The sequence below is a fragment of the Condylura cristata genome, unplaced genomic scaffold (assembly GCF_000260355.1).
Source record: "Condylura cristata isolate star-nosed mole 26May11 unplaced genomic scaffold, ConCri1.0 scaffold00028, whole genome shotgun sequence".
NCBI classification, from domain to species: Eukaryota; Metazoa; Chordata; class Mammalia; order Eulipotyphla; family Talpidae; genus Condylura; species Condylura cristata.
In genome coordinates this window covers 5,167,404-5,194,185 of record NW_004567129.1, presented here as the reverse complement: position 1 = coordinate 5,194,185, position 26,782 = coordinate 5,167,404, and the positions used below count along the sequence as shown (strand labels likewise).

Here is a 26,782-nt window from a genome sequence, read left to right as displayed (position 1 = left end):
CATAAGCTTGTTTGATTTGTAAGTAACTTAGTGGATGTACTTTACATGGATTATTTCTTTTTTTCTTCATGCAACAGTAAAGAACTTCCCTGGCATTATTTTCTATTTAAACTTATGGAAAAAAAAAAAAAAAAAAAAAGAGTGCTCCAGTAATTTTAAATAGCTTCGTACAATGAAAAATGCCTGTAAATTACTGAATGTGGCAATTTGTTCCATAAGCTTGTTTGATTTGTAAGTAACTTAGTGGATTTGCTGGTGAAACAGTTTGGCAGCTACCTTAGGTAATTTCGAGATTGAGCATACACATCTAAATGTGATTAAAATGTGGCATTAGTAGATATTGACCACGGGAAATTGAGGTGGATTTTCAAGTTTCAACAGCTGGAGATGCTGAGAAAGACTATCATTGAGTCTCAGGAGACTTGGGAAGGTACTAGGGATGTGCAGTTGAGCTAATTACAGAAAAATGCCACATGGTTGGCTCTGGAATGATTCATCAAGCCTCTGGCATGTTCTGTTTACCCTCTGCCTGATGATAAAATAGGGGTTATTTCTGTCTGTGGACACATTTGGCTCATCACTCACCCAGGCAACACAACCTCAGTTTTGCTCTGCTTGTGTTAATTTCTTTAAAAAAAAAAGTTAATTTAGTAAAATATGCTTGTAGAAATCTTGGAGGGGTTAGAGAGGGAGGTTAGGTTTGTATTTTCTACATAGAAAGTGCCTTAGTCATCTTGTAAACTCCTTTCTGATGGGATGTCTTCATCTTTACTATTTTGGGTAAGAATTTAGTGTGTAGCCACAAGAGGGCTTTGGTTACCAGCTCTGGAGACAGCTGCAGACTCTGGCTACAAAGGGGTCACTCAAGTGTTTGCAGCCCAGGGAGTGAGGGATATGAAGCCAGAGGTCCTGAGCAATGAGCCTTAGCAGATGTCTGGGAAGGGCCACAAGATGAGTAGCTGTGGCAAAAGTCTTGCGCTGTGAGAGGGTTGATGGAGGGGTTGGTGCCACCTTATTAGAAGTGTGCTGTGTAGTTAGGATATCTGTAGACATAGCCAGGCCAGCTTCCTTCTGGGTAGTGTCTGAACTCTTGTCTTTGGTGTCACAAAAACAACCCCTGGTAAGGGGAAAATGAGGCAAGACATGGAACTTTTGGGTGAAACTGGGTCTAAAAATTGCTTAAAGAATGTGTTCAGTATTGATGTCACTTTTATTTCAAGGAGAGAGGCCAGATATTGGTTGGCTTATTTAAACATAATAGCACGTCAGGGGACACTGAGTGTGAGCATTTATGTTGTAGGGTGATCTCCTGCGGCCTGTAAATACACGGACCTGGGTTTCTTGTTTGCCCAGGACCAGATGTGTCTCGCTGAAGGAGACAGAATACTGTAGCTTGGAAGGTGACATAGGGATAGAGTGACCAGCCATCCCACTTTGCTCAAGATTGTCCCATTTTTGGAAGGTTCAGCATCTGAGGAATCCTTCCATCCTCACGCAAACAGAGGTAGGTGGCCATCCCCTCATGAGAGAGTTTTTAGAGGTTGTATTCTGGGCCTGTTGAGTTCAGTTGCACTTGATCAAAAAGGCTTACACTGGACATCACTGAACTTCTGGAGTTACATCTTAGAGGAGGATGAAGAAATTAGAGAAGATGCTGGGATCTGACATCTGTATCTCTTATAGGGGCACCTATATTATTTGTTTCACAGATCAGGCTTTTAGATAAAGCTTTTTGAATTAGAGATTTCTACAGAGAACATCAGGTTGGAAATTTTAGGTCAGACTGAGGAGCTTTAGAAAAAAGGTAGGGACAGGGATTTAGCATAAACAAGAATGGTCTATGGAAAATGGTTAGAAGGGGCTACGAGAATTCAATGTGTATTAGTGGGCATTGTAAGTGCACACATGGACTGGAGAGACTGAGGAACCACCTCAAGGAGAGGCTGACATTTTCTTTTTACTTAGTTTTCGTTTTTATTCTCCTATCCCCTTCCCTTCACCCTAAAGTGTTTCTCTGTAAGCATATATCTGGTGCAAGTCACCCCATAGTTCCAGGTGGTAGGATGATAGATATGGACACACACACTTCTAGCTGAACGATTTCTTGTGTTCAGAACTCCTCCCAGATAGAAAGGGCCAGAATTGCATTTACCTTCATCATCCCACGTCTCTTTTTCCTGCCACCCAAGAGGAAATTATTTCTTTTTGGGGAAAGGTGGTAAAATGCAATAGGACAACAGAGAACATCAGCAAAAAAATTCTTTAAAAGAGTGAAAAAAATCCAATAGGCTGAGTAGTCCCTACATAGGAGCTAATAAAATTCTCTTCCTTCTTACACAGTTGTATTCAGTTTGTTTTACATTGTTTGATATGTAAAAGGATTTGGCTTTGTGTTACAGAACTAATTGCTTACTAGATATTACACGGATATCAAAATACTTTATAAATATTAATTAATCTTCACCTAATTCCCTGGTAAGCACAAATAACCAGTGGCATATTTATTGAATGTGTAAACAATAATCTGATTCTTAAAGACTTGTTTTCTCTGTAGAACTTCTCTCATCATCTCTATGTGTCAAAATGTTTCACCTCCTTTGAGCGCCCTATCATAGGCACTGCTATATTAATCATTTTGGAAAACGGTAACAAAGACTATGTTAGGAGTAACCTGCATTCTCATTTATTGAATATTCATCATTTTCCCTGGAGTAAACATGTCATAGCATGTTAAATGATCTCATTTAACCCCCACAAGTGTCCTATGAGGAAAGTGTTGATAGAGCCTTTTTTTCCAGAAGAGAAATGTGTCCCAGAGGTAGATGGTAGCAGGATCACAATCCAAACCCCACTCTGTCATGATGCAAAGTGAGCAAGAGCCACATTGTGGTAACTGTTCTGACGCCGCAGAGAACGTACATGGCTCAGTACTGGCTGCCGCCTCTATGCACTTATTCATTTAGAAGATTTCTTCGAATGTCAGTTCCATGGGATATACTATGCTAGGCTCTGCTAGGTCAGGAATCACATGGAGTTTTGGGTACAACGGTGGAAGTCAGCATCCTTTCTTCCTGCCCTCCTTTGAGATCCATGAGCACAGCAACTGGTACTGTTTGTATCAGTCTCTGTCATACTGTCTGGCACCGTGAATGTTCTTGAACAAGTGGAAAGTGACATGGGAAGCAAGAAAGAGTTGGACTATTTTTTTTGCCTGTGAATGAGTGAGGCATGGGGGCATTGGGAAAACAGGTATTCTTCTTTCTCAGTGTTCATCATACATGTAACTGAGTATGTCCTTGTGTTTTTACCTGTTTAGTACTTAACTGGATATTCCCCAAAGGCAATAACTATAATTGTTTCTTTTAGCTCCTGAACAGCTATGCTTAGCATAGTATCTAGTCCATGAATATTTGCTAAATTAATCTATGAATTATTCCATGCTTGGAGGGAGGCCAGTTAAAATAATATTGCATACAAATTTTAATAGTCATGGAAATAATCATATTCCTTAGTATCACCCGACTTTTTTTTCTGGAATGCATAGAACTTTTGTGAAGCAAGATTGGAATGGGTTGTTGATACAAAAGCTTTCCATTAACATATTGGTTATGAAACTATGTCTAGTGCTTCAAGTCACCTGGCATACAAGTAGCACTTAACAAATATTCCTTGAGGCTGAAACTGAGTAACTGACATTTTGTGATCTAGTTCTTTGGTTGCTCCCTGGGTCTTGCGTCTCAAATGTGGTCCTTGCACCAGCATGATCAGCATCACCAGACATCTTGTCAGAAATACAAATTTTCAGCCCCCACCCCAAAACCACCTAATCAGAATTTGCATTTTAACAAGCTCCCAGGTATTTGCATGCACAGAGGTCTTTAAGAAAACGTAACTTAAGGGCCTTCTTTGCAGTCAATTATTGTGATTTATAAAATCAACAGCATTTCTGAAATTTCTACTACAACCATACTTATTTTTGGGCTAGGTTGACATAAAGTTTCTCTACTTCAAACTCAGCTTCAGTGACTAACCAAGAGCATAAACTTGTGTTTGATAATTATGTATGTCTTTGAGTTTAAGTGATGGGGTAGGGAAGCACTGGACAATGTGATATTATATTTTTAATAACTGCAGTTTCTTGGATGATCAAAATTTTTCAAAGGATAAAAAGCACCAGGAGGAAACAACCCAGACAATACCACAGTGACTTCCTGATGATGAAAGGCTGAGGCCTCACTGTGGATCATATTGCCCCAAGAAAAGTCAACCCTAAAATACCTATGAGAAGACAAAATAACAGCATCATCAAGGTCATTTCACATGTGAAATAGAAGTGAGGACAGCAGACTAGGTTCTCAGATACAAACATTTGTATCTTTTGATCTACATACTTCCATGGGCTGGAATGGTGATGGTAACCTTCCTAGTGATGAGTTGGATTTATCACTTTTGGCCCCTTGGATTTTGAATAACAAGTCTTTACTGAGTGGCCCTTTCCCATGCAAAAATGTACAGGTGCACCCAGGCTTATAGGTTCCCTCTGTTAAGGGAGAAATTACACCTAGTATGACCTTTTGAAGGAATAAAGCCCATTACCACATAGAGCGTGGTAGCTATAAAAGATCAACACTTGGAAACCAAAGCGAAATTCCACATATGATAAATTAATTAGAATAGAAGTTACACAAAAACCTAGACCTTCTATGTGACCCTTATCTTATAATTACCTCTTTTTTAAAAGCAGAATGGAATCTTTTATGTATGAAGATGTTACTGTTGACCCCAAATGCATTAAGAGTCAAGGAGACATTTTTTATGTATTGAAAATAAGATTTGATTGAGTGCTTGAAAGTAGCCTGGTGAAATCTCATTAAACCACTGTTTATTTTAATTCCTCATAAATGGCAGAATATTAGTCATTAATTATGAACATGAAACCAGTTAGAAAATAAGTTTTTCAAAGTCTAGAACTAGCAATGCACAGTCTTTCTCATAGTTTTAAAACAAATAAGTACTTAGGGCTTAGGTATAACTTTCCATATCGTCCTTCCACTCTTCTTCTTTTTTCTTTTTTTGTTGATGTTGCTTTATCAACATGACGACAAAACTCCAGTTGAAAATAAGAAAATGCACTTTACTAAACATATCCATAGGTTGTGTGAAGCCTAATAATGTACAAATTTCACAGTGAAACATACACTCTTTCAGCTACTAATGACACAAAAATCAGAAATAAGCCCCCCAAAAAACTTGAAATAGTTTTGGTAACATTACCCTACAGTAAGGTCATATATCTAGACAAGTCACCACTGAAAGCACAAATGGATAGAAAGAAAATTAGTTTCTTGATTATCCATAGGGTGCCACTGAAGTGATCAACAAATTTGATTGTACCAAGGAGGATAGGCAGCTTTTGACTCAGATGACAACAGAAGCAAGGAGGCTGTATTGGAAAGAAATTCTGAAGTTTCATCCAGTCAATATCAATAAATATGTGACAATGTCTATTACATGGGAGAACTAGAAATGTAGCTAGCCCAAGAGCCCATTCTGGAATTATACCTCTTCACGCCTAAAATGAGCCAGTGTGTAATGGTAGCATTGTCAGATGGCAAGCAGGGGGCAGAGCTTATGTGAGGGGCCAGTCAACACTGATCCATCTCCCAGGAACTTTCTTTAATTGTCTAGCAAACACCTCAGCCTTTCCAGGAATTTCTGATTTCTGATGTTAATAATGTGAATCGTTTTGTAGCACTTTCTTACTCTGTGCTAAGCACATGCATGTGCCTTTCTCCCATTCACCCTGCAGTATAGTTAAACTTGCCTTCCTCATGGGTACTCTAGACTTCAAATCTGGAGCAGAACGTAGCTTTTTAAAAGCTGCACAGATAGCAAATGGTATCATGAGGGGTACTGTCCTGGTTGACTTGACTTCAAAGTCTGAACTCAAGAACCCAGTGACTTCTTGCTATTTCACCCACAGCTCCCTGTGCAATCCAGCTCTAAATTTGGAAAGCATGTTCCAGTGCATTGCCTCTGGCCAGTCACTAATGACTCAAGTGCTTTGTGTTTTCTTTACAATCAATGCACTTGGAAAAGAATTATATTCACTCCTCTGTGTCCAAGAAAGAGCCAAAGATAGAGGGAATCTAGCTTACATCTGCTTGGAATGTGCCCATAGGGCACATCAGAGCCAGAACCATGGCTAGAAGGAAGCCCCAGCTCTAAGCAAGCCCACAAAGCAGGGGTTCCTTCAGAGAGAAAAATGAGGTATGATCCTGGTGAGGGTCTTTCACTGTTGATACCATTTTAACATAGAAAGATCCTATATGGATCCTAAGCAGATGAATAACCACATCATTGACATTTCTTATTTAACAGAACATCTTTCTCAAGAAATGTACTACTGGCCTTATGGGTGGGGAATTATCTTGAACCCAATCAGGATTAGTCACTGGCCCATGGCTATATCATTTTTAATAAATAATAATTGTCTCAATTCAGCGCTAGTCAGCTTGTCTGCTTTTGGAAGATAGGAAGTGATGGCTTTGTATGTCCTATATTAATAGTCCTTGGCATCAGACAATTAACTCTTGATGCACTGGATGCAATTCTTGCTTCTGGGCAAGAGGAGGTTGTCCCCCATGCACACACATACCTCCGGCAGGTTGCATATATCTTCAAATGAATTTAAATGTCAGTGTCTTGTGCTGCACCAGACATCTGAGTTCCAGTCAATTCTTGCCCATTTATGCTGAAGAAGAGGTGGGAGGGACTTCAACCACCATGAGGCCCCAATCATACATGTCTTCCTTTATCTTATCAGTCCCCTCAGAGTCAGGCCTGGTGTCAGGACTATCTGACATGTTACCCCTTATAGTCATAAGGGATTCTGCCTGCAAAAGAGAAAAGGGGGTCTGGGGGGAGGCTGCTTTCACAAGTAAAGAATGGTGGTGATTCATATGAACTTTCAGTCACATCTGCTCCAGGTCCTGCCTTTGCCTCTATGCTGCTGACCAACTTAGGATCTGAACCTTACTTGAATCACAGTCGTCTTACACCTGACCCACATGTTATCACCCTGTTGGCACCACAGCAATGGACAACAGGGTTCCTGGGGCTGCACTCTGGGTGCTTTCAGGCACATTGTGCTGAGAGTGGGGCTTTGTAGATGGTGATGTGTGAGCCAGATCAGATTCTACCTGTGTGCCTGCAGCCACAAGCTAAAGTGGGCTTTACATTTTTAAGCAGGTGTGTTTTAAATGGTTATATAAAGGCACACATAATATCCTTGATTTTACCTCTTGGTCCACAAAGCCTAAAATATTTACTAGCTAGATTTTTGAGGGAAAATGAGCAGATCTCTCGAGTAATTCTTTGCTTTAGAGACTTGATACAATCCACAGACAAAGGTTTAGGTTTTCTGGCAGCCATGATAACAGAGGCAAAAAGTAGGTGGCATTCATTGTAATCTATTTTTTTTAACTTGAAATTTTCAGTGTCATTTCAAGCTGTAACCAATATAAAAATTGTAAATATACATATTTTACATTTTTTTTCATACCAAGCCTTTGAAATCCAGCATGCAGTTTACACTCATTATGTATCTTTCAGGCACATGTCTCCTGTACTTGAGCCAGTTTATGCTCCTCCTAACATTCACAGAGAAAGCTTTGTAGGTTTTGGTGTCCTCTCTCTGTTCAAGGTCATACAGTGCCTGGATTTAAAATCCATAGCTGCCCCATCTTTGGATTCAGGGGCTGCATTCTAAGGAAAAATTATGGTCCCAAGTCTGCAAATTTGTATGGAAACTGAATCCCTTAATCAGGGGAGCTATCCTCTTCTGGACCTTCCCCTGGCTCTATCTTTTCCTAATCCCCTGTTGGTTGGGATTGACCCACAAAAGGCAGCAGCTGTGTGTAACCCTAGGACCCTAGACTGAGGCAGTGCTCTACTGTGGCAGAGCTGACCTGTGGCCTCCTCGTTCCCATTCTAGATAGGACACTCCTCAGTCCGGGAGGTCTCAGCTCACACCGGAGGGGGCCAGCACCACCTTCCTGTGATGACCAGTCTACACGCATGCTTGCCTCCAGTAAACGGAGGGCATTTAATTCTTGGACAGAGTTTCATCAGCTCCATCACTCTAAAGAAATAAAGTGAATATATGTCTCAGTCACAAAGCTAATACCTTAGGAGATCCCACTCTAAGCCCTGCCACCTCTGGGCACAGAAAAGCTTCCTTCACCCAGGCCCTGCTCATCAGAATTTGCCATGATTCACTCACATCCCCATATTTTCAGGAAAATAGTGAAATGTTTTCCTCCTTTGAAGCTTTCCAGGGCTTTGAGTTGCAAGTGCAAGCCTTGTGTGTAGAAGATACTTTATCCTTGTCTATTGAGTGAATGAATGATTGGGCAATCATCCATTTCATGCTGCGGCTCTCAAACTTGAGGGGACACTGGGATTGTCCAGTCCTTTCTTGTCCCACCTGCAGAGTTTCTGACTCAGTTTGGGCTGTCATGGAGCCAAGAATCTGCATTTCTAATAATTTCACATGGAGACTGCTGGTCTGGAGGCCAGAAGCAGAGAAAAACTGAGCTAAAATAATAACTTTACTCTGTTTTGTTTCTGATTGATATCTATTGTCTTAGTCTTCCTGACTCAGGCTGAAATTCTCTGTCTCCAAGTATTCCCAGATAAGTTATCCAGTTCAAGGTTTCTTTAATTTAAATCTTTATATAGATTTATAGTTTTTTTTTTTAAAATAGAACTACATCCTCTTTAGTGTTTACTTAAATCAATTTACTATTTGGTGGAAATAAATATATTACCCAGGAGAATTTATATTATTATCATAAATGGAAAATCAATATTGCTTTCATAAATAGAAGAAAAGCTTTAGAACATAGGCATGATTATTAAAATAAAGGAATTTCATCTGAAAATATTGTCTAAAGTGATCTCACATAATATATAGTGGTATATGTCTCCCATTTTGAGAAATATTGATGACAAAGGTGGTCAGACCTGAAGAGATTGTCTTTTTGCAAAGAATAAAATAAGTTCCAGAATAATGGAAATAATAGCACCCTGGCATTTTCTGCTGCTGAATTTGAATGACAGGTATCACACTCCATTTTGAAGCCACTAATGCCAAGTTCGTGTATTCTATAAGGCCTCAGACTTGCCTTTGTAGATGCCTCTCTAACTCATACTTCTTTGTGACAAGATGAGCAAACTTCAGCGCAACCACTGAAGTCATTCTAATTTGCATTTTCATAACCCAACCTTCCATTCTCCAAGTGTGATTTTCATTTCTAGGACAGAGTTATTCAGTCAATGGATATGCAGTCCCTTTAAAGGGATATTTATCATCCTTGAAGAATCTTATTGCCTAATCTTAATAGTCTTTCTTACAACAAAGGCTCAAATTCACTATCAAGATTAAGAGGTGGAGCTTGAATGAGCTTTGCTGGAGCATCTCATGATAAAATAGATTGAAGTCTTAAAATGGGCGACCCGTTTGTGGTGGAAGTCAAACAAATATGCATAGCAATCCATGAGTTTCCTAAGGGCTGTGTACATGTTGTGGGAAGCCTAGGGCTTATATTAGGGAACTGATGATTACTTGAGTTCGCCATGGGGCTCAAATGGTGACCTTGAGCAAGGTCCAGGAATGCTCTGAATCTTAATTCCTTCATTGGTAAGATGGTGCTTGCCAGCCTCAGAGCCTGTGGAGAACACTGCATGAGAAGTCCACATGGAGTGCTTGCTCTGGGCTCTGGTGCAGAGAAAACAAGTGGCATACAGAGCTTCCATTTGTGTTGGGGGTTCCGAAGACCACCTCCAGCTCCAGTGATTGCTGGGAGAACCTACAGAATTCAGGATACAGTTAAAATCATAGCACACATTTTCTTATAGAGCAGGGACACTGAGGAGCATCCCAAAGGGAGACGTCACCAGGCGTAAGCCTCTGAGTTCTATTTCTGTGAATCATGCAGAAATTTATCCCCCAACAGCAAGTGGTGGCAATGTGTGTAACATGTTGCCAACCAGGGAAGCTGCTAGGGACTTTAATGGGAGAGGCTTCCTCCTATACATGGCAGGATTCCAGGTCCCCAGAAGGAAGCAGGTGTTCGCATAAGCCACGCTATGTGTGCAAACCTTCCAGGTATAGTGAAACAACCTCTTCAGTTAGGGTGGTGAGAATCCTGCCCGAATCCAAGCTCCCAAATTCCCCCCAAGGGCCTAGCTGGAAAGCAGGCCTTTCCAAAGATACAGTCCTAAATCCCTATGTTAACACTTTCTGCAGATCCACCTAATTCTCTGCCTTCCTTGACCTCCTGTTTTCTATCATATGGGCTTCCTCCCATCACTGAGCTTATTCTTGAAGCAATGATAATTCTTGCCTATGTGCTTGCTGCTGCCTCGACCTTGAATGTGTCCCCTCTGATCTCAGTGTAACCAAATCTTCATCTTTCTGCTTCTTAGAGACACTTTCTCAACTCCCAGCTAATGTGCCCCATCCCATCATCAGTTTTAATGTCTCTAAAGAATGCATCCCTCTCTGAATTTGCCCTCTGTTCTTGTTTATAATTTTCTCATTGACATCTACTGTATTAGAATTAAGCTGTATGAGGCCAGATAAACACATCTGTTCTTACTATATTATTTTTATTGACTAGAACATAATTGGCAGATAGGAAGTGGTCAAATAACATTTGGTACATGAGTGTTATGAATTATTATGAAAATTTGGTTATTCTTTATTCTAAAGAATAACAAAGCCCTCTATCCTCCCTGTTTATGAATTTAAAGTTGTTTTTGGACATTGAAAAAAGTTTTAAATAATAAACTTACATAAAAATCACCCAAATGATATCATGAAAAGGTGATTGGTTTTGCGTTTTTCAAATCCCATCTTCTTACAATTCTGCCTTCTCTACAGTCCTAGTCCAAAAAGGGCTAGTTCAGAGGTTACTTAAGAAGCTGATGGTGCTTTTGCATGTGGGTTAATTTTGGGGTGCTGCTGTTTTCAACTAGTTCTACAGGTTTCAGAATAGCGTCACAGCTGAGAAGTGTACTGAGCATCTCTGCTGACTGCTCCAGTCCTCTCCCCTTGCCCGTGGCCCTATATGGATTCCCTGCCTTTCGGCTTCCAGGGCTTAGCCTGGGGATATGTAGGCTTTTCATTAAAGGATTTAAAAATATACATTTTAGACTTTGAAAATCATAGTGTCTCTGTCACAACCACTCACCCCTGACTTTGTAACAAGAAAAGACATAGAAAATAAATAAATCAATGAGTGTGGCTGCATTCCAATAAAACTTTATTTGCAAAAATAGGCAGTGGGCTGGATTTGGTCTTGACTGTGATTAGCTAATCAGTGGTTTAAACAGGACAGGAACTCAGGAGGAGGGAGGAGAGTAGGTTTCTTCAGGCTTCCATGTCCTTCACTGGGATGCCAGCTACTCTTAAGCATCCCTCTCCAGGTAGCTGTCCCTGTTGGATGTGGAAACCAGTTCTCCTAGACCTTCAGGCTCAGCTGAGATAAAGACTCTCCACTGTTACCACTATGATTTGCACCACCACTGCATATAATTTTGCTGGTTCCTGTATCCCCCTATCTTCAAGTGGTTAGATGTGAGTGGGCTATCAGTTTGATTATGAGATTAGGGTCTTTGGTAGTCTGGGGGAATTTCCTGGGATTTGGGATCTAGGGGCTAACTAACTTCCAGACAGTCTAAGGAGACCAGGACAGTTAATAACTCTGGTGGGTACCAGTTTTTGCTCTTCTTAGCCCCTTTCCTGCTGTCAGTACCTCCCTTTCTGACTGTCAGTAACTCCCACTTGGGTGCTTGCCTCGTTTGTCACCTAACAGACAGAGTGGGTGGATGGGGCCTGTGACCATCACAATGCTCAGCTCTGCTGGTGCTCATTTGCCCTTAGCACAAATCAGTGGTGATGTCCAAGGTGACACTAGTTGGTCTTTGGTCTCTTATGAGATCATATTTTGACTGTATAATTTTTAAAGAAGATGCCCTCTTTTCCAAGTCTTACCATGAAGGAAATACAGTATTTTTCTGTAAGAACCAACTTTACTCTGAAAGCACAGTAGAATAAGCAGACTTTGAGGATTGCTTTAATCCAGCTTGAGTTGAAAATTTCCCAAGGACTGATTCTTGAAATTTCAGGTACTTGAACTGCTGGATTCAAGCAGACATACAGGAAAAACAAAAGATAAACACATATTTGACTTTAATCTCATTACATTTTCAGAGCCTATATATGTATACACACACACATATTTGGAAAGGATATATTTATTTGAAAGCTGTTATGTATATTTATATTATATGTACATATATGTATTTATGACATGTATGTTAAATGTTGGTTCTATAGGTGTGTATGTGTATGTGTGAACTCTTCAAGATATTTTGTACAGGTATTTTCTTCTCAGTTCAAAATCTGGCAAGTGTTTCCTTGATGGAAAGAAGAGAATAATTTGATTTTTACCTATTTATTTTTTTAATATTTATTTATTTATGCACACAGAACTGGGGTGCAGGCCAGAGATATAGGGAGATATAGGGTGCGGTGAGAGGATTCAACAGAGACAGAGTAGGGAGCAGAACAGGCAGATGAAGGAAGTGCATTGCTGACTGTTGAGGGGAGCAGTGGGTGGTTCAGGGGAGGTCTGCTGCACCATGTGGGTCAACTCCAGGGCGAGGATGGAACTCATACTGAAGCAGCTGCGGCTGACTTCAGTGCTGTGATTTAACCCACTGTGCCACCAGGGAGGGCCCTACCTAGATTTAAAGCAGTGATAATAGGAGGAGTGGTGACTTAATTTATTTGCATCTAGATATACTGTTTTTATTAACATTTAGTGAGATGCTATTAGTTTTTAGTGAGAATATGCTTCCTGCCTGTTGGAGAGATTAGCAAGGAGGGTGATACTGAGGGAGGAATGTACTCAGTCTTTGGAGACCAGCAATAATCCATTTTTATCACCCTAAAATGTCTGTGCCTTTGAACAAGCAGGCTAAAGACAAAAGGCCCGCTGCTCTGGAAAAGTATGGGCTTGAGTAATGGAGCAAGCCATGTCTGCTCACACGATCTAGACATAGTAAATGTGGGATTAGTTTCAAGTGGAGGATATCAGAGGCTGTTTATGACAGTTCTACAACAACACAGACAATGTCTCTGCCACATGATCAGGGGAGACTCTTCTTAGGGTTACTAGTGGGTGAAGAATGGAAGCTCAGGGACTCAGGGAGGCCAGTGCCCTCATGTGAAAGAATGAAGAGGTCTGGCTTAAGAAAAGCCCACATAAAAACACAAATGTAAAACAAATGTCCTTTTTAAGTCTAATTTAGGTTACCAGAAGCACACTTGGTATAATACATGGCTAAGGGTTCTTATTGTTGGGTTATATGGTGAGGGCATAAACTGTGGGTATCTGGAAATGCTATTCTGCCCACTAGCTGGGTGTCTTTGTCCACCGTGAAACACCACCGTATTTGACTTCAACCTCACTGCTGTCACAAATCTAAGTTCTTAGTGAAGATTCTTGATATTTAAATGTTAACATTTAACCCACAAACTAAAAGCCATCTATCAGATTGGGTATCCACCTGGAGCTTGCTAGGCATGGTCTTCTGTACCTTCTTGGTTAGAGCATGTTTGTCTTTGGAACCAAGTCTGAAGTTAACATTTGACACTAGAGACTCTAGTGTGGCTGCTGCTTCTGTGCTCTGAACATTAGTGTAGACCAACTTTCAAGGTCAAATTGATTATCCTCCAGCTTAGCAAAACTGCAACTCCCTAATTATGTCAGAAGGCAGGATTATCTCTGGTCATTTAAGGCAGGACAGTGGATAAAACATCAAAAGCAATATTTAAATAACAGTCATAAATCAAGGATTCATTGCATTTTATGATAAAACCAAATTGTGATGTGTCATTTTGTTCCATTAGGAAGGGTTCTCCAGTCTGCTTTAACTCATACATAGAGCAATCTCAACCACGATTACAGGATATTCTGGAACAAAGAGAAGCTATACTTTGGGTCATGAAGATTTATATTTATAAAAGCCATGCAAAAATTCAGGGAAATTTTGATCCAAACAGTCCCAGATTTAGCAACTGGCATACTTAATGATGTGTGAGGGCTCCTTAGCTCATGGGAGCTAATTGTGTGCATCCATTCCCATCTCTGGTGCCATTGACTTCATGGTGGCAGCTTGAACTCAACTGCAGTGGATATATTTACACCACAGGAATTGGCAGACGTTGCAAATCAAGGTATTTCTTTCTCAGAGAGCCAGTTGGTAAACACTAAATGGGATTCCCCTTGGTGATTCCTCACTGCTAGAGTCTTTCTTCTACTTCTTCCTTAAACTGGAGCCTTAAAACCCACATTACATTCCACTTGGGTTTACATTACTATCTTGTATGCTATTGTAAAAATATAAGGCAGAAAAAATTGTGTGTTAATTTATTTTCTAGTCCTTATATTCTCATTAATCAATGAATTACATAAAAAGTCACTAACAATAATTTAGATTGTGCTTTTTTTTGCCACACAGGTAGCTCAGTCTTGAGACTACTGAGTCCTTCAGAGTAACAACTAGAAGTGGTACTAAAAAGAGAATTCAGTGACCAAGTCATTAATTATTCATAGTATCTTCTTTTGTTTAGAATGTGAAGGTACACAAATAAAACAACTATGTGGTGGCTAGGGCAATTATTTCTTTAGTGACTTTACTCACACACTCCCCCAATAGTAAGATGATTCTCCTTTTATTAGATTACTTCATTTTTATACCTTAAATTGTGTTTAAACAGTAAATGTTTGCATGTCATTGTGCTCTGTTTTCCGGATAGTCAGGGAACTTACTAATTTTTCTACAGATTGGTATTGACACATTGAGGGCATTCAATAAATGTTACTTATATCCATGAATGAGTCCTTCAGAATATGATTAATTGGCATGTAAAGAACAGTCATTGCAATTCCTTTTGATACAAATAGAGAAAAATTTATTTAACTGTACATTAGGCAGTTAGATTTTAAAGAAAAGTTGCATATTATTATAATCTGTCCCAGGGGAGGATATGTGGTACAACCTATTCTTTGACTTTAACACCAATTTTTTTCTGGATTTACTTCTTTTCCTTTGGAAGTTCAAAGTGAGACCCTTTAGTGAAAAAAAAATCAAGAAGATAGACATTTAGTTCAATAGACAAATTTTCCTGGTGTGAAAAAATAAATTACAAAAAGGACTTTGCCTCTGAAAGATAATTAATAAAAACCTTCCAATGTGATGACAAATCTGACATCTTGTCTAATGTCTGGCAGGGAACAAAGTGTTGAGAGTTACACAGTTAGAAATAAAATGTTCCACTTCACAGCAAGGCCAGGCAAAAATCTGATAATTATTTCCAAGCAAGAAAAGGTCATAATCTTGTTGCTTCTTTGAGACAACATCAAGTCTGGATATGTAACGACTGACCATCAGTGAATCTTCCTTTAGATTTTTCTGATTTTACAGGCAACTCTTGTCAGGAATGTGTATGAATATAGAATGACTCCCTCTTGAACATTTTGTACAAAAACTATACTTAAGAACATTTTCCTTTCCCATTGTAAGATACTTATGCCGCCCTGGCCATGTGCATGTCCTACCTACTAGAACATGTGTTGGTCATCGGATTCCCCAGGGTAATGTACACTAATCTTTATGGAATGCTATGAGGTATCAGCTAGAAAAAGAAGGCAATATAATTATGCAATAGAGACAGAAAGAAAGAGATGAGAAAGTGCTACTTCCTCCAAGATGGAGGAAGAAGACCATGAGCTACAGGGTATAGATGTTCTAAAAGAGCTGGAAAGGAAAAGAAGTGGATTACCCCCTGGAGTCTGTTGAAGGAACACCGCCTTTGAACCTATTTTAGACTACTGCTACTCAGAACTGTAAAAAAAAGCAAAACATTTTGAAGCCACTAAAGATTGTGGTAAACTGTTACAGTGGTCATATAAAACTAATGTGACACATGCCTTATCAGAGGTTCCCCGGAATTGGAACCTGAGAGAAAGGATGAGATGTAGGTAGAAATGAAGTGTTGACCTAGCTCCTAGCCAACCTAGGAAGTAGGAGTAGGAGGCAGTAGGAAGTAGGGGGCAGGAGGAAGTGGCAGGGGAGGAGGTGGAGAGACAATATAGGGAATGTCATTGAGGTTGCTGCTCAATGCTATGGCCCAAATCACCAGGGCCTCTGAATGGCACACAAATGTCTAGCAGAGGAGCCATCTGGAGGGGGCCAGTTGGGGCATCCAAACAATTGCCATTTCCCAGCATCAAGGATGGCAGCACTGAGGGATGTGCCAGGAATATTTACTCCTCTGCATTTTCCAGTTCTGCTTGGCTTCACAAGAACCAGTCTCCCACAGCAATAAGGCTAACCCAGAGCATAACAGGAGTACATTAAGGCCACGCTAACACTGAGTCTGAACTCCTCGTGAACTATCCAGCCAGCAGTGGCTGAGAGGTGAAGCTACTGAGGTGATGTGCTCAGGAGTCACAGGCATCGTCCACCTGTCTGAACCCTTAAACCCCAAATCAATTCTTTCAGTCTTTTTGTCTCATAGCTTTAGGAGACAGTGCCTGGCACACAATAGGAACTTCGTATTTGCTAAACTCAATTTCCTGGGCTGCTAAGACTCACCCAAGAGTACCTCATGTAGGGACTCCTTTTATTAAGGAAAGTAGATCTGATCTGTTAACAGTGATGTAATTACCAAAATTTCTTAAATAGGCATAAATACTTTGCACAGATGCAACCTCCAGTTTCTGCTAAAAAACAGTGAAGTGAGTCTTCTTAGTTGCATTAAATAAATTTAAATAAATTTCTTACAAAATTATATATTTATTTTAAAATTTATCAATGGAGTCAAGTTAATTAATCCTAGAATCTTAATAGTAAAGAGTTAATTCCATTCTTACAAAAATTGTGATTTCATTGAGTGGATTATTTTTGGCTCTGTTTTAGCTACACTCAGGCGGACAGGCCTAGTGAATTCAATCCTATTTTGAGATGGCAAAACACTTTCAAATAATCTTGAAAACAGCCCAGCACTTGTTATCCCTGCCAAATTGCTCCCCGATTCCTCAACTGGCAGACCTTGGTATTTGCATTTACAAAATCTTGCATGGAACAGTCTTTCTTATACTTTACTGCTTGAAATATGCCAGTCATCTTTCCAATGTGGCCTTATCTGGAATGTAATTCTTGCTGCTGTTCTTGTCCAGAAAATATGTTACTGCTTCTCTTGTATTTCCTTAATGTTAAATACAGAAAACCAGTCCCTGTCCTAAGCCTTCAGATTTTTGTTAACTCATCGAACCTTACATCTAATGAAGATAAATGCAACCATCCTCTGTGTTGTACAAGTGAAGAAACTAAGACACAGAGAATTCAAGTACCTTTCCCCAGGTAACGTAGTAACAAAGTGGTAAAATAGCAATCTGAACTCTAGAGTCTAACTCAAGAATCTTGTTTTAAACTATTTCCTAGCTAATCTCCAAGAGGTGGAAACTCTCATGTCATGTCATGTGGTATCAGATCATGCCATTTATTGTATGCATATGTGTCTGGTTTTCCTTCTAGAATTTAACTTAATCCAGGGCTTGATTTATTTCTTCATCTCTAGCATCCTTCCAGGGCCTGGAAGATAGTAAATTTTTAATTCTGACTAACAGAATTAATTTTTAAAATGAACCCAACCACTCAGCCATAACAGCAGATCAGAAAGACCCTCACTTGAAAGGCGTCCTTGTTAAGGCACAGCAGGCCTGTGTTGACCCACTCTCAGAAATGGAGCACTTCATAATTATTTCTGCATCAAGAATTTCAGCTGCTTTTTTCAAGGGTCCCAAAGTCATGAACCATATCTCATCTCCTGTCTTCCTCCCTGCTTCAATTTCCCTCCCCCTGTCTCCTTATCCCTACTGGTCTGCTCAGCCTATGTTTTGAAAAGCCACATACAGGGACCCAGTGGTTTCTGAGTGTCTTCTGTGAAGGGGCTGCAACAAATGCCTACTTCTGTGCTACTTGAAAAATTAGTGGATGATCATGCAGTTTTAAAGGTCAGAAGTCCCAATTGTTCTCACTGGTTTCAAGGGGTTAGCAGGGCTGCATTCCTCCCGGAGGAAAAAGATATATATATTTCCTTGTCTAGTAGCCCCTTCCTCCACCTTCCATGACAGCAGTGGTAGTTTAGGCTTTCTCATGCCGCATTACCATGATGTGGCTTTGATGGCTGCATCCCTTCTCTGATTCTTCAACTTCTCCTTCCAGAGCCAAGGACCTTTGTGATTATATTGGGGCCATCCAGGTAATCCAGGGTAAGCAGGTTGTACCTGTGTCATGTAATCTAACATAGTCACAAGTTCTGGGAACTAGGCTGAGGGCCTAGGGAAGAGCGTCATTACTTTGAGAGGGTTATTGCTGCATAAGCCTATTTGCTTTCTCTCCCTAAATCTCCCTGACAAATGAATGCTGTAGGTGGTGGTGTCCATTCTATAAGAAACAACGAAGGCTTTTCAAGGTTAAGTCACTTGCCAAAAACCAGAAATGACCACATAACCAGAATTCAGACTCAAATTAGTTTTTATTCCTTGTTGTGTGTTTTAACAGATTATGGCAACTTCCCTTTTGATAATTTGAAGAAAAGATGCTTAGTAGCACTCAATTAGAAGCAAGGTCTAGAATGCTGGTCATTTTGTGTAGAAAAGCAATGAAAGGGCTCACCATGAATAACAAAATCATTGTTAGTGCCCAATACCTTGATGGTCAAGAAGGGGGCTGGCGTTAATGTGTACCTGGGACTATAATGCATTTTGAAAGAAAACATTTAAAGAGGCCTCACTCAGGAAACTGTGACTGACATGAGTTCACACTGAAGGTACTGATTCAGCCCTGTGCACATGTATGCATGTATGTGCTGTGTGTATGCCTGTGATGGGTGTATGTGGGTGTGTAAGTCCATGTCTTTGAAATATTTCTGTTATTTCCAAGCTTCCCCATGGATTGTGTGCCTTTATAGAGCCTTCTAGGGCTCTGAGCTTTGGGTCTGGCAGGATAAAGATTCAATCGAAATGCATTGCTGTAACATTTCTATATCCTGCAAGCCAGAGATAGTAGCCTTTCTTCCCTGTCAGTCTAAGGCCTTCCGAACTGATTCCAATAGACTGACTTTGACAGGAGTAAACCAGAGGTGTTTTGTGGCAAGGATAAAGTAACTGCCTGTCCAGACTAATAGCAAAAAGGAGTTAGTTAAGTCTGTGAAAGGAAAACAACAAGGAGCCAGGAGACACAAGCAAGTTCTCTGCGGAAATGCCATTTTGGAACTGGCTTAAGAGAGGATGAGATTTGAGGGTGTTCACAGCCTGCTGGGATAATTATTTGTGGCAGGACGTTGCTCTCATTTTATTTATGACTACCTCGAACACCACTGTGTTAAGTTTTTATTAGTTTTGGTACTTCTCTCTGGCCTCTGAGATATGTCTGTGATGTCATGGTGCTGGGGGCCCTCAGTACCACTCTCTCTATATGTAGGGTACAGTCAGCCAGGTGAGCTGATGTAACAAGCAACCCCAGAGCCCTGGGACTGCTCCGTCATGTGGATTTCCCTTGTTGTGTAGCTCTTCTAGATGCTCCTCTCTAAGCATTACAGATTTCTGGACTCTTCCTACTGGAAAACTGTATCTCAGAGGCCCTTCCTTTCTGGCTTTTAGTTAGGAAGAGAAGGCATTTCAGGGCTCCAAAGAGATGAAACATCCTTCGGCCCATCTTCAAGTCAGTACTTAGTCACAGAGCCAAAATAACTCACAGATTCAGATGCTCATGGCTATGGATACCATTATGGCAAGTAAGCAGAGACTAGTACAAGGAAAAAGCTTGGCTCAAAGAGCCATTTCTAAAGTTGGAGGGAGGGGTTGCTAACCCAAATGCCTAGAGGATCAGACATTGTGTGACTAAGTGGGATCAGTATCACAGGGAGTAGCATAGAAAAGGACTTCTGGGAGTGGTGCACTCTCTATAACATGATAATTTAGCTTTATGATGGACTGCTCTGGCGAAACTAACCACATCTGTTGGCTACATCCATCCTCTATGTGCCAGTTGGCAACCTGGAGCCTGGGTTGGAGAAAAATCCTTTTTCTAGAAACAAACTACAAAGTTGGCTGTGTTCTTCAACCAGTACCTGTCAGGATAAGCATAAACCTTTTCCTTTTTGAAGAGAAATCTCTAAGCAGCAGCAGAGGCATGGAAGCTAAAAAGAGAAACAGCTACAAAGAGTGTGATGTCAGGATTTGTTGTCTGCCAAATGCTGAGGCAATGGCTCTTCCACAGAAGATGGAGCCCTGAGCTGTCACTTTAAAGGATGCCTGATGTCTTATAAAAGCAGTCCCCAGCCCACAGCAAGCACTGGGGTTCTCACTATCCAGCTGACCCCAAGAGGCAAACTTCCTCCAATCTTTTACCTAATTCAGGTCCTTGAGATCAGAATATTTCTGACCTCAGTCTATGGCACCGGACAGTTCTATATCAGCAAGCAAAGTAGTATTTCAATATTTGTCAATGTCTGCCATGGAGAAGATGAATTAGCCAGGTATCTTGGTTTAAACTAAATAAATGGAAATAATAATAACATCAACCAGTTACTGAACAATTACTATGTGCCAGGTACTATGAAAGACTATTTACAATGATTACCTCACTGAAAAACATCGTTTTATTCCCATTTTCATCTAAGTAAACTGATACACAGAATATTACTTTCACAAGGTTGCAGGTAATAAATGACAGCTGATAAACTAGGATTCATATCGAACTGGTGTGAGTGAACATGTAGCTGTTCTCATAACAGGCCAATTGTAATTTCTAAATAACAGAAATCCTTTGATGATCATAAAATTTGATCATTGCTGAGCTTTTAAAGGTGCATTGTCTGCCTGTTGTTTATGAAGTACAAGCTAACATATAAAGAAACAAAAGAACCATGTAGGAAGGCCATCATTGCCAAGGCATTAAAGATAAATTTGGAATATTGCTCATAGCATTTATTCCGGAAATGTTAAAGAGGCTTTGGGGAAAAGTATGCCCAGGTGGTATATTTATAAGCATGAAATCTGATAGTGTTGGGGAAGTCCAAGTGGTCATTCTGACACCAATAGGGATGCACCTTTACATTCTCATGCCAAACTCAGTGCTGTTGACATCCAAGAGGAGTGTCCATGATACGTTCATGCACAGGTATTATTCAAATTTTGCTTAAAAGTTAGGAGCAATAGTCCCTCCCTGGTGGCTCAGCAGGTTAAAGCGCAACACTGAGAAGCTAAAGCCACTTACGCATGAGTTCGATTCCCACCTACCCCAGAGCTAACCACATGGCGCAGCAGACCTCTCCTGACCCGCCTGCTCCTCCCCTCAGCAGTAGATCTGCCTGTTCTGCTCCCCACTAGATCTACTTTGTAGATCTGCCTGTTCTGCTCCCCACTCTGTCTCTGGTGAAGCCTCTCACCGCCCCTGAGCCTCTGGCCTGTACCCCAGTTCTGTATGCACAAATAAATAGATCTTAAAAAAAAAAAGTTAAGAGCGATAACAGTAACTGGAACATTCTACTATTACTGCCCAGTAAGGTACTTAGACATTGGCCCTAAATTAGTTTGTATTCTCTTGTTATTTAGTCTGAAGTTTTGTCATTTCAGTGACATAAAACCATTCCATGAAAGCCAGAGAGGCACAAAATAATTCAGTGAGAGCAGAGTGGTTAGTTAAAAAGGTGAGTCTGTATTCCTCTCCATTCACCCAGCTAATTCTGAGTGGAGATGGAAATAGGAATGTCCCTTTTGTGGGTTTGTGTTCCCTATTCCCCTGAGATGAAGTTAGCCTCCCAATGCTCCAGCTATACATGCTCCCAAAGAGACTTATAGTTTCTTCCAAGCTAACAGTTAAATTTTGTTAATCAATTAGCTTAATTATGATTTGTTTACACTGCTAACTTTTTCCAGTTCATAATCATAGTTTAATATTACTGGCTACTTATCCCATGTAGCACTAGTCTTACTGTTTTATATGCATCGTCAGTGAATCGACAGCCACAATGCACATTTTAATTTCCATGTAGACACAGAGCAGTCATGAAAAATACCAAATCACAGTCATTAAAGGACAAAGCCGAATTCTGAACCAAATAAAATGGCTCTGGAGTTTGTGCTTTAACTATTTCATTGTAGTGTTTCTCTATATACTCTACAACAGCATCTGGCCAAGTGCTCACTGAACCCCAGAAACTTACGTCCTTATAAACAAGCGAATGAATGGACACAGGGAATCAGTACATTATCAACTAGTTCTTACTAGTTCTTACCTCGCTGAAATACCTAACCTAGAAGGGTGCTTGCATGTTCTTATGTCATAAAGCATTTAACCTGAATTTTGACTAATAGATAGACTGAACTGAGAATTTACAAAAACAAAATTGAACCTCTAAGAGGTCCTCCATTATTCCCACCATGGGGGAGGGAGGGGAGCCATTGAAAAAGGGTCATTTTTCCTTTATGACTCTACAGGAACCCTGACTGTATACCCTATCAAGGAATTTGGACAGCAATTGAATCACAGAGACGAGAACAGGGAATTCAGCCGACCCATCCTCTTAATCAGTGCTGGGTTTGTGTGCTTATGATCCCTTAGTCATCTGCCTTAGTACCTATGGGATGATCGGCTTACTGGTCTGGGATTTGAGGACAGAATTAACCATTTTAAGGTTAATACGTAATTGTAGGGTCAGGGTACCAGGAGGTGACCTTTGACTCTGATATTTAGCTTTGTTAGCTCTAGCTGGTCATAAGTTTTCTGCTTGCAATATTGCCAGTAATTTATTCCAAGTCCTGAATCTGCATGCTGTTTGTGCCCGTTGGGCTGCCTACATTCTGTGTGCCTCAGGAACTGTTTAACCAGAGCCCACTCTCAAAGCAAGGGAAAATTTTATAAGCAGAATTGCTCAGATGTGGGAGTAGAGCATTCTCCCACTCTGAGTTCGGAAAGATGACGGTCAGGGTGATGATTCTCCCTCTTCAGTTTCTCTCATGTTTCTCAGGCCAACTATACCGTGAACCTCCAGAGATTGATTCTTGCTTTCAATTCTTGGGGTTCAATGCATTTCAGAGAGCTGGTATTTAGAGGGAAGCCCTCATTCCACAGCTTCCAACCTTTTGTACCTCCTTTGAGTGAGGATGATAATGAATTTTCTTTGACAGCCAGTATACGTTGGTTAAGGGTTGCATTCTGGTCTCAAAGTTTGGTTTCCCAAGAAGCAGGCACTGGGTCAAGGATTTGAGTATAACCAGCTTATGTGGAAGCAGGAGTCAGAAAAATAACATAGGACATAAGGAAATGAGCCAAGAATGAGAAAACAGCTAATGGGATACCACTGTGGGCAACTATAGTTCAATTCCAAGTAGAAATTGGGAGACAGAAGGCTCATCTCTGAGATGACTCCTTTGAAGAAACCAGAGAGGGAGCTGGGGCATTTATACACCAGTTGCTATTTATACACTATTTCTCATCAGTGTGGTCAAGGCTGCTCTGGGCATGTGAATTTTCAAATACTCTGCTGCCACCACACTCATAGTCTTATAATATGCTGAATACATCATAGGGCTGTTGTGGAAATTAGATGTGATAGGACATTAAGTGAGCATATCACAGTGCTTGCCATACAGCAAAGATTGAGAAATGCTAGCATTGATTTTTAAAGTGTTATGAGGCATCTTGTCTCAGCCAGTACTTGTAGTAGGTGCTCCATATAAACGAGACCAATGGGGTTAAGAAGGTGATTCACGGGGCTTTATAGTCTTTCCCGGTGAAGCCTAAGACCATTTATTCCTTAGTAAATTATCCCTTTCCCAGGATGTGTATGTGTGTGTGTGACATTTTACATATATATATATATATATATATACATATATTACATATATGTATATATATATATATATATATACCTTAAATTTTTGACTCCTGGATGAAGTGCCTCAAGGATTTGCAAAGGCATAGTTGAGCTTTTGGAAACAATCAAAATTTTTGAATTTTTGAACTTCAAAAGTAAAAAGAAAGAAGTGGTAAAATTAATTTTATAATATAATCCCTTTAGCTTAATCTGTGAACTATCATTTCAACACAGAATCAATATAAAATTGCTAATTAGATATTCTCTTTTTCTTTTTAGGGTTTAGTCTTCTAATGTAATAGGTAATTTATACTGATTTACTAATTTCACTAATTTCAGTCTACATTTCAAGTGCTTAGTAGCCACATGTGGCTCATGGCCACCTTCATGGATCATGAAGGTCTACTAGATCCAAAATTCTTTCCAGAAGATGATTAAACTAAAGAGATATATTATAAAATTAATTTCACCACTTCTTTCTTTAACTTTTGAAAGTTCTTCCAAAAGATGATCCCTGCTTTCTTCCTCTTCATCTTCATAGATGACAATGTTCCTTTGCACCTAAGAAGTTGAAATTGGTTTTAGCTCACACATCATAGGAAATCGACAGTTTCTGTAATAAAGTTTCACACATGGAAATCATGGTGAGATCCTTAGCAGGTATAAAAATTTGATGAAGTTATTTCTTTAACTGCAGCTTCATAGAAATCACAGCAGCTGTTACCATTTGCACGTTTTCCAAATCTCATTGCCAAAATGAATTGTTGGCAGCCAGAGAAGTCTCAACGTACTTCATTTGGGAATTAAATTAAAAACTCAGTTCATTTCTAAATGTCACAGATTTGGTGAAACTTAGTAGGGCAAACACACACAAGCCGCTGTTAAAATATTGATGGCTTTGGTCTTCTCAGGTGCTGCTGCTAACATCTGCAGAAGATTTTGACTGCACTCCTGGATTTCAGCAGAAAGTGTTCCATATCAACCAGCCAGCTGAATTCATTGAGGACCAGTTGATTCTAAACTGTAAGTAATGTCACATGACACTACTTTTGGCCTATCCTCATGTGATTTCACCATGACAAAGAATGTATTGTAGGATGTGGTAGCCCCTAAATTTAGCTGATCATTTTCCTTTGTCACTGCCAGCCTCAAGGTTTAAAGTCTTGAATCTGGTCTCTTCAGCAGAGGTGAATAGAATGGAATGTGTCTCACTTTAGTGTTTTGGGATTAGTGACTGTGTTCTGATTGCTCCCAGTAAAGGGCATCTCCAGCCTCCAATTTGTGTATTGCTCTGTGCAAAAGTAACATATACACTCAGCGCAGATCCCTGGGAGCAAAACCATTGCCTTTCTATAGATTTCTGGTCTTCTTGTTTTTCTCATCCATATCCGGTGATTGAAAAATGGTGAGATCGTTATGTGACTTGTGGGAATTTTTAGGCATAGGAATTCAAAACTGTTACACTTAAGCCTAATAAGATGGCCTTCAGAAAGACTCAAAGCCTCTACAGGCTATTCTGTGGATTAAACTCAAATCCCCCCAAATTCCAATTGATTTCCTTAAAATATGCTCCCCTTAGATCTGTGGTTATAATCTCTTCCTATTTTCATGCCAACACTATATTGCTTTGTCTTTATGAGAACATGGAGTGCATTGCTAAATGTGCAAGCAGTTTTAGCACAACTGACCTTAAAAGTGATGGTAGACAATTAACCATTTAGATGTAGGTCCTTACATGCCATTCTTTAGCATTTGGGAATGAACTATATGAAAACAATGGTTTAATTTGTTCAGATGTTCTAAATGCCTTTAGGGAAGAGAAAACTACACATTTGTCCTTATGGTCTCAGGTTTGCCTTCCAGACTTTGCCATGTTCCTTCACCCCTGTGCTACGTATTTGGCATGTTTAGCGGGGGGGCGGGGGGGGAACTTGATTGGGTTGTTCTGTGAGGCCAGTACACATTTAAAAGTGGAAAGGGATAGGGATGTAATAATGAGAATGCAACACTGAGCATGGAGGGTGCTACCCAAGGTGAATCCCGTGCACATCATGATGCAATTACTACAATGAAATCATTTCAGTAACTAGAGCCTGTAATGACAAGGTGCAGGAAAGGCACGATGCTTGGATTTCAATGTTATTCACGTTAATTTGATCCCTGTGTATGACTTCTGGGTGAGGCCATCAGGAATCCTCATTTGTCTTTGATTCTTCTGTTTATCAGAATTGTTATATTCCAAATAGAACTTGGCTTAAGAGAACTGTTTTTTTCCTGGCTTTCCTCTAATTTTGTCTTGTCTCATCTCATCTCATCTCATCTTCTCTCTTCTCCTTTCTCTCGCTCTTCTTTCAAGCGATTATCCCAAATGGCATCTATATTAACATGCGTGGAAATGTGAAGCCACCCTGAGTATGGAAATTAATAGAGTTGGTATGCAAAACAGGCCCATAAATGTGATTGCTTCTGTAATCTTCACGACTCGAAACAGCTTTTAATTCACTGTTGAGAAGCTGGAAACAATCATACTTTGGGGGATCTTTTTAATTTAAACTAGACCATACTGTACATTCCAATATCACAGTTTTGAGTGTATGTCTGTGTGTGTGTGTGTGTGTGTGTGTTTTAAACCCCTGAAGTAATTAAGTGGGTTATGGTTGTTGGTTCTGTGTAAGCTAGTAAAGCTAAATGGAACTAGCTGATTATCAATGATAGCACATTCAGGAAAAGCCAGTAACATGGAAATTGAGAACATTT

General features: G+C 40.1%; 1 protein-coding gene across 1 annotated transcript in view; it reads left to right on the top strand.

Annotated features, from left to right (window-relative positions):
• Window positions 1-26,782, top strand: part of CDH13 (cadherin 13) — a 921,815-nt gene that overhangs the window by 192,709 nt on the left and 702,324 nt on the right. Inside the window, exon 2 of the mRNA XM_012730735.1 lies at window positions 24,937-25,048. Within this exon, the coding sequence (XP_012586189.1) occupies window positions 24,937-25,048 (112 nt within the window). The remainder of the gene's footprint in view (window positions 1-24,936; window positions 25,049-26,782) is intronic.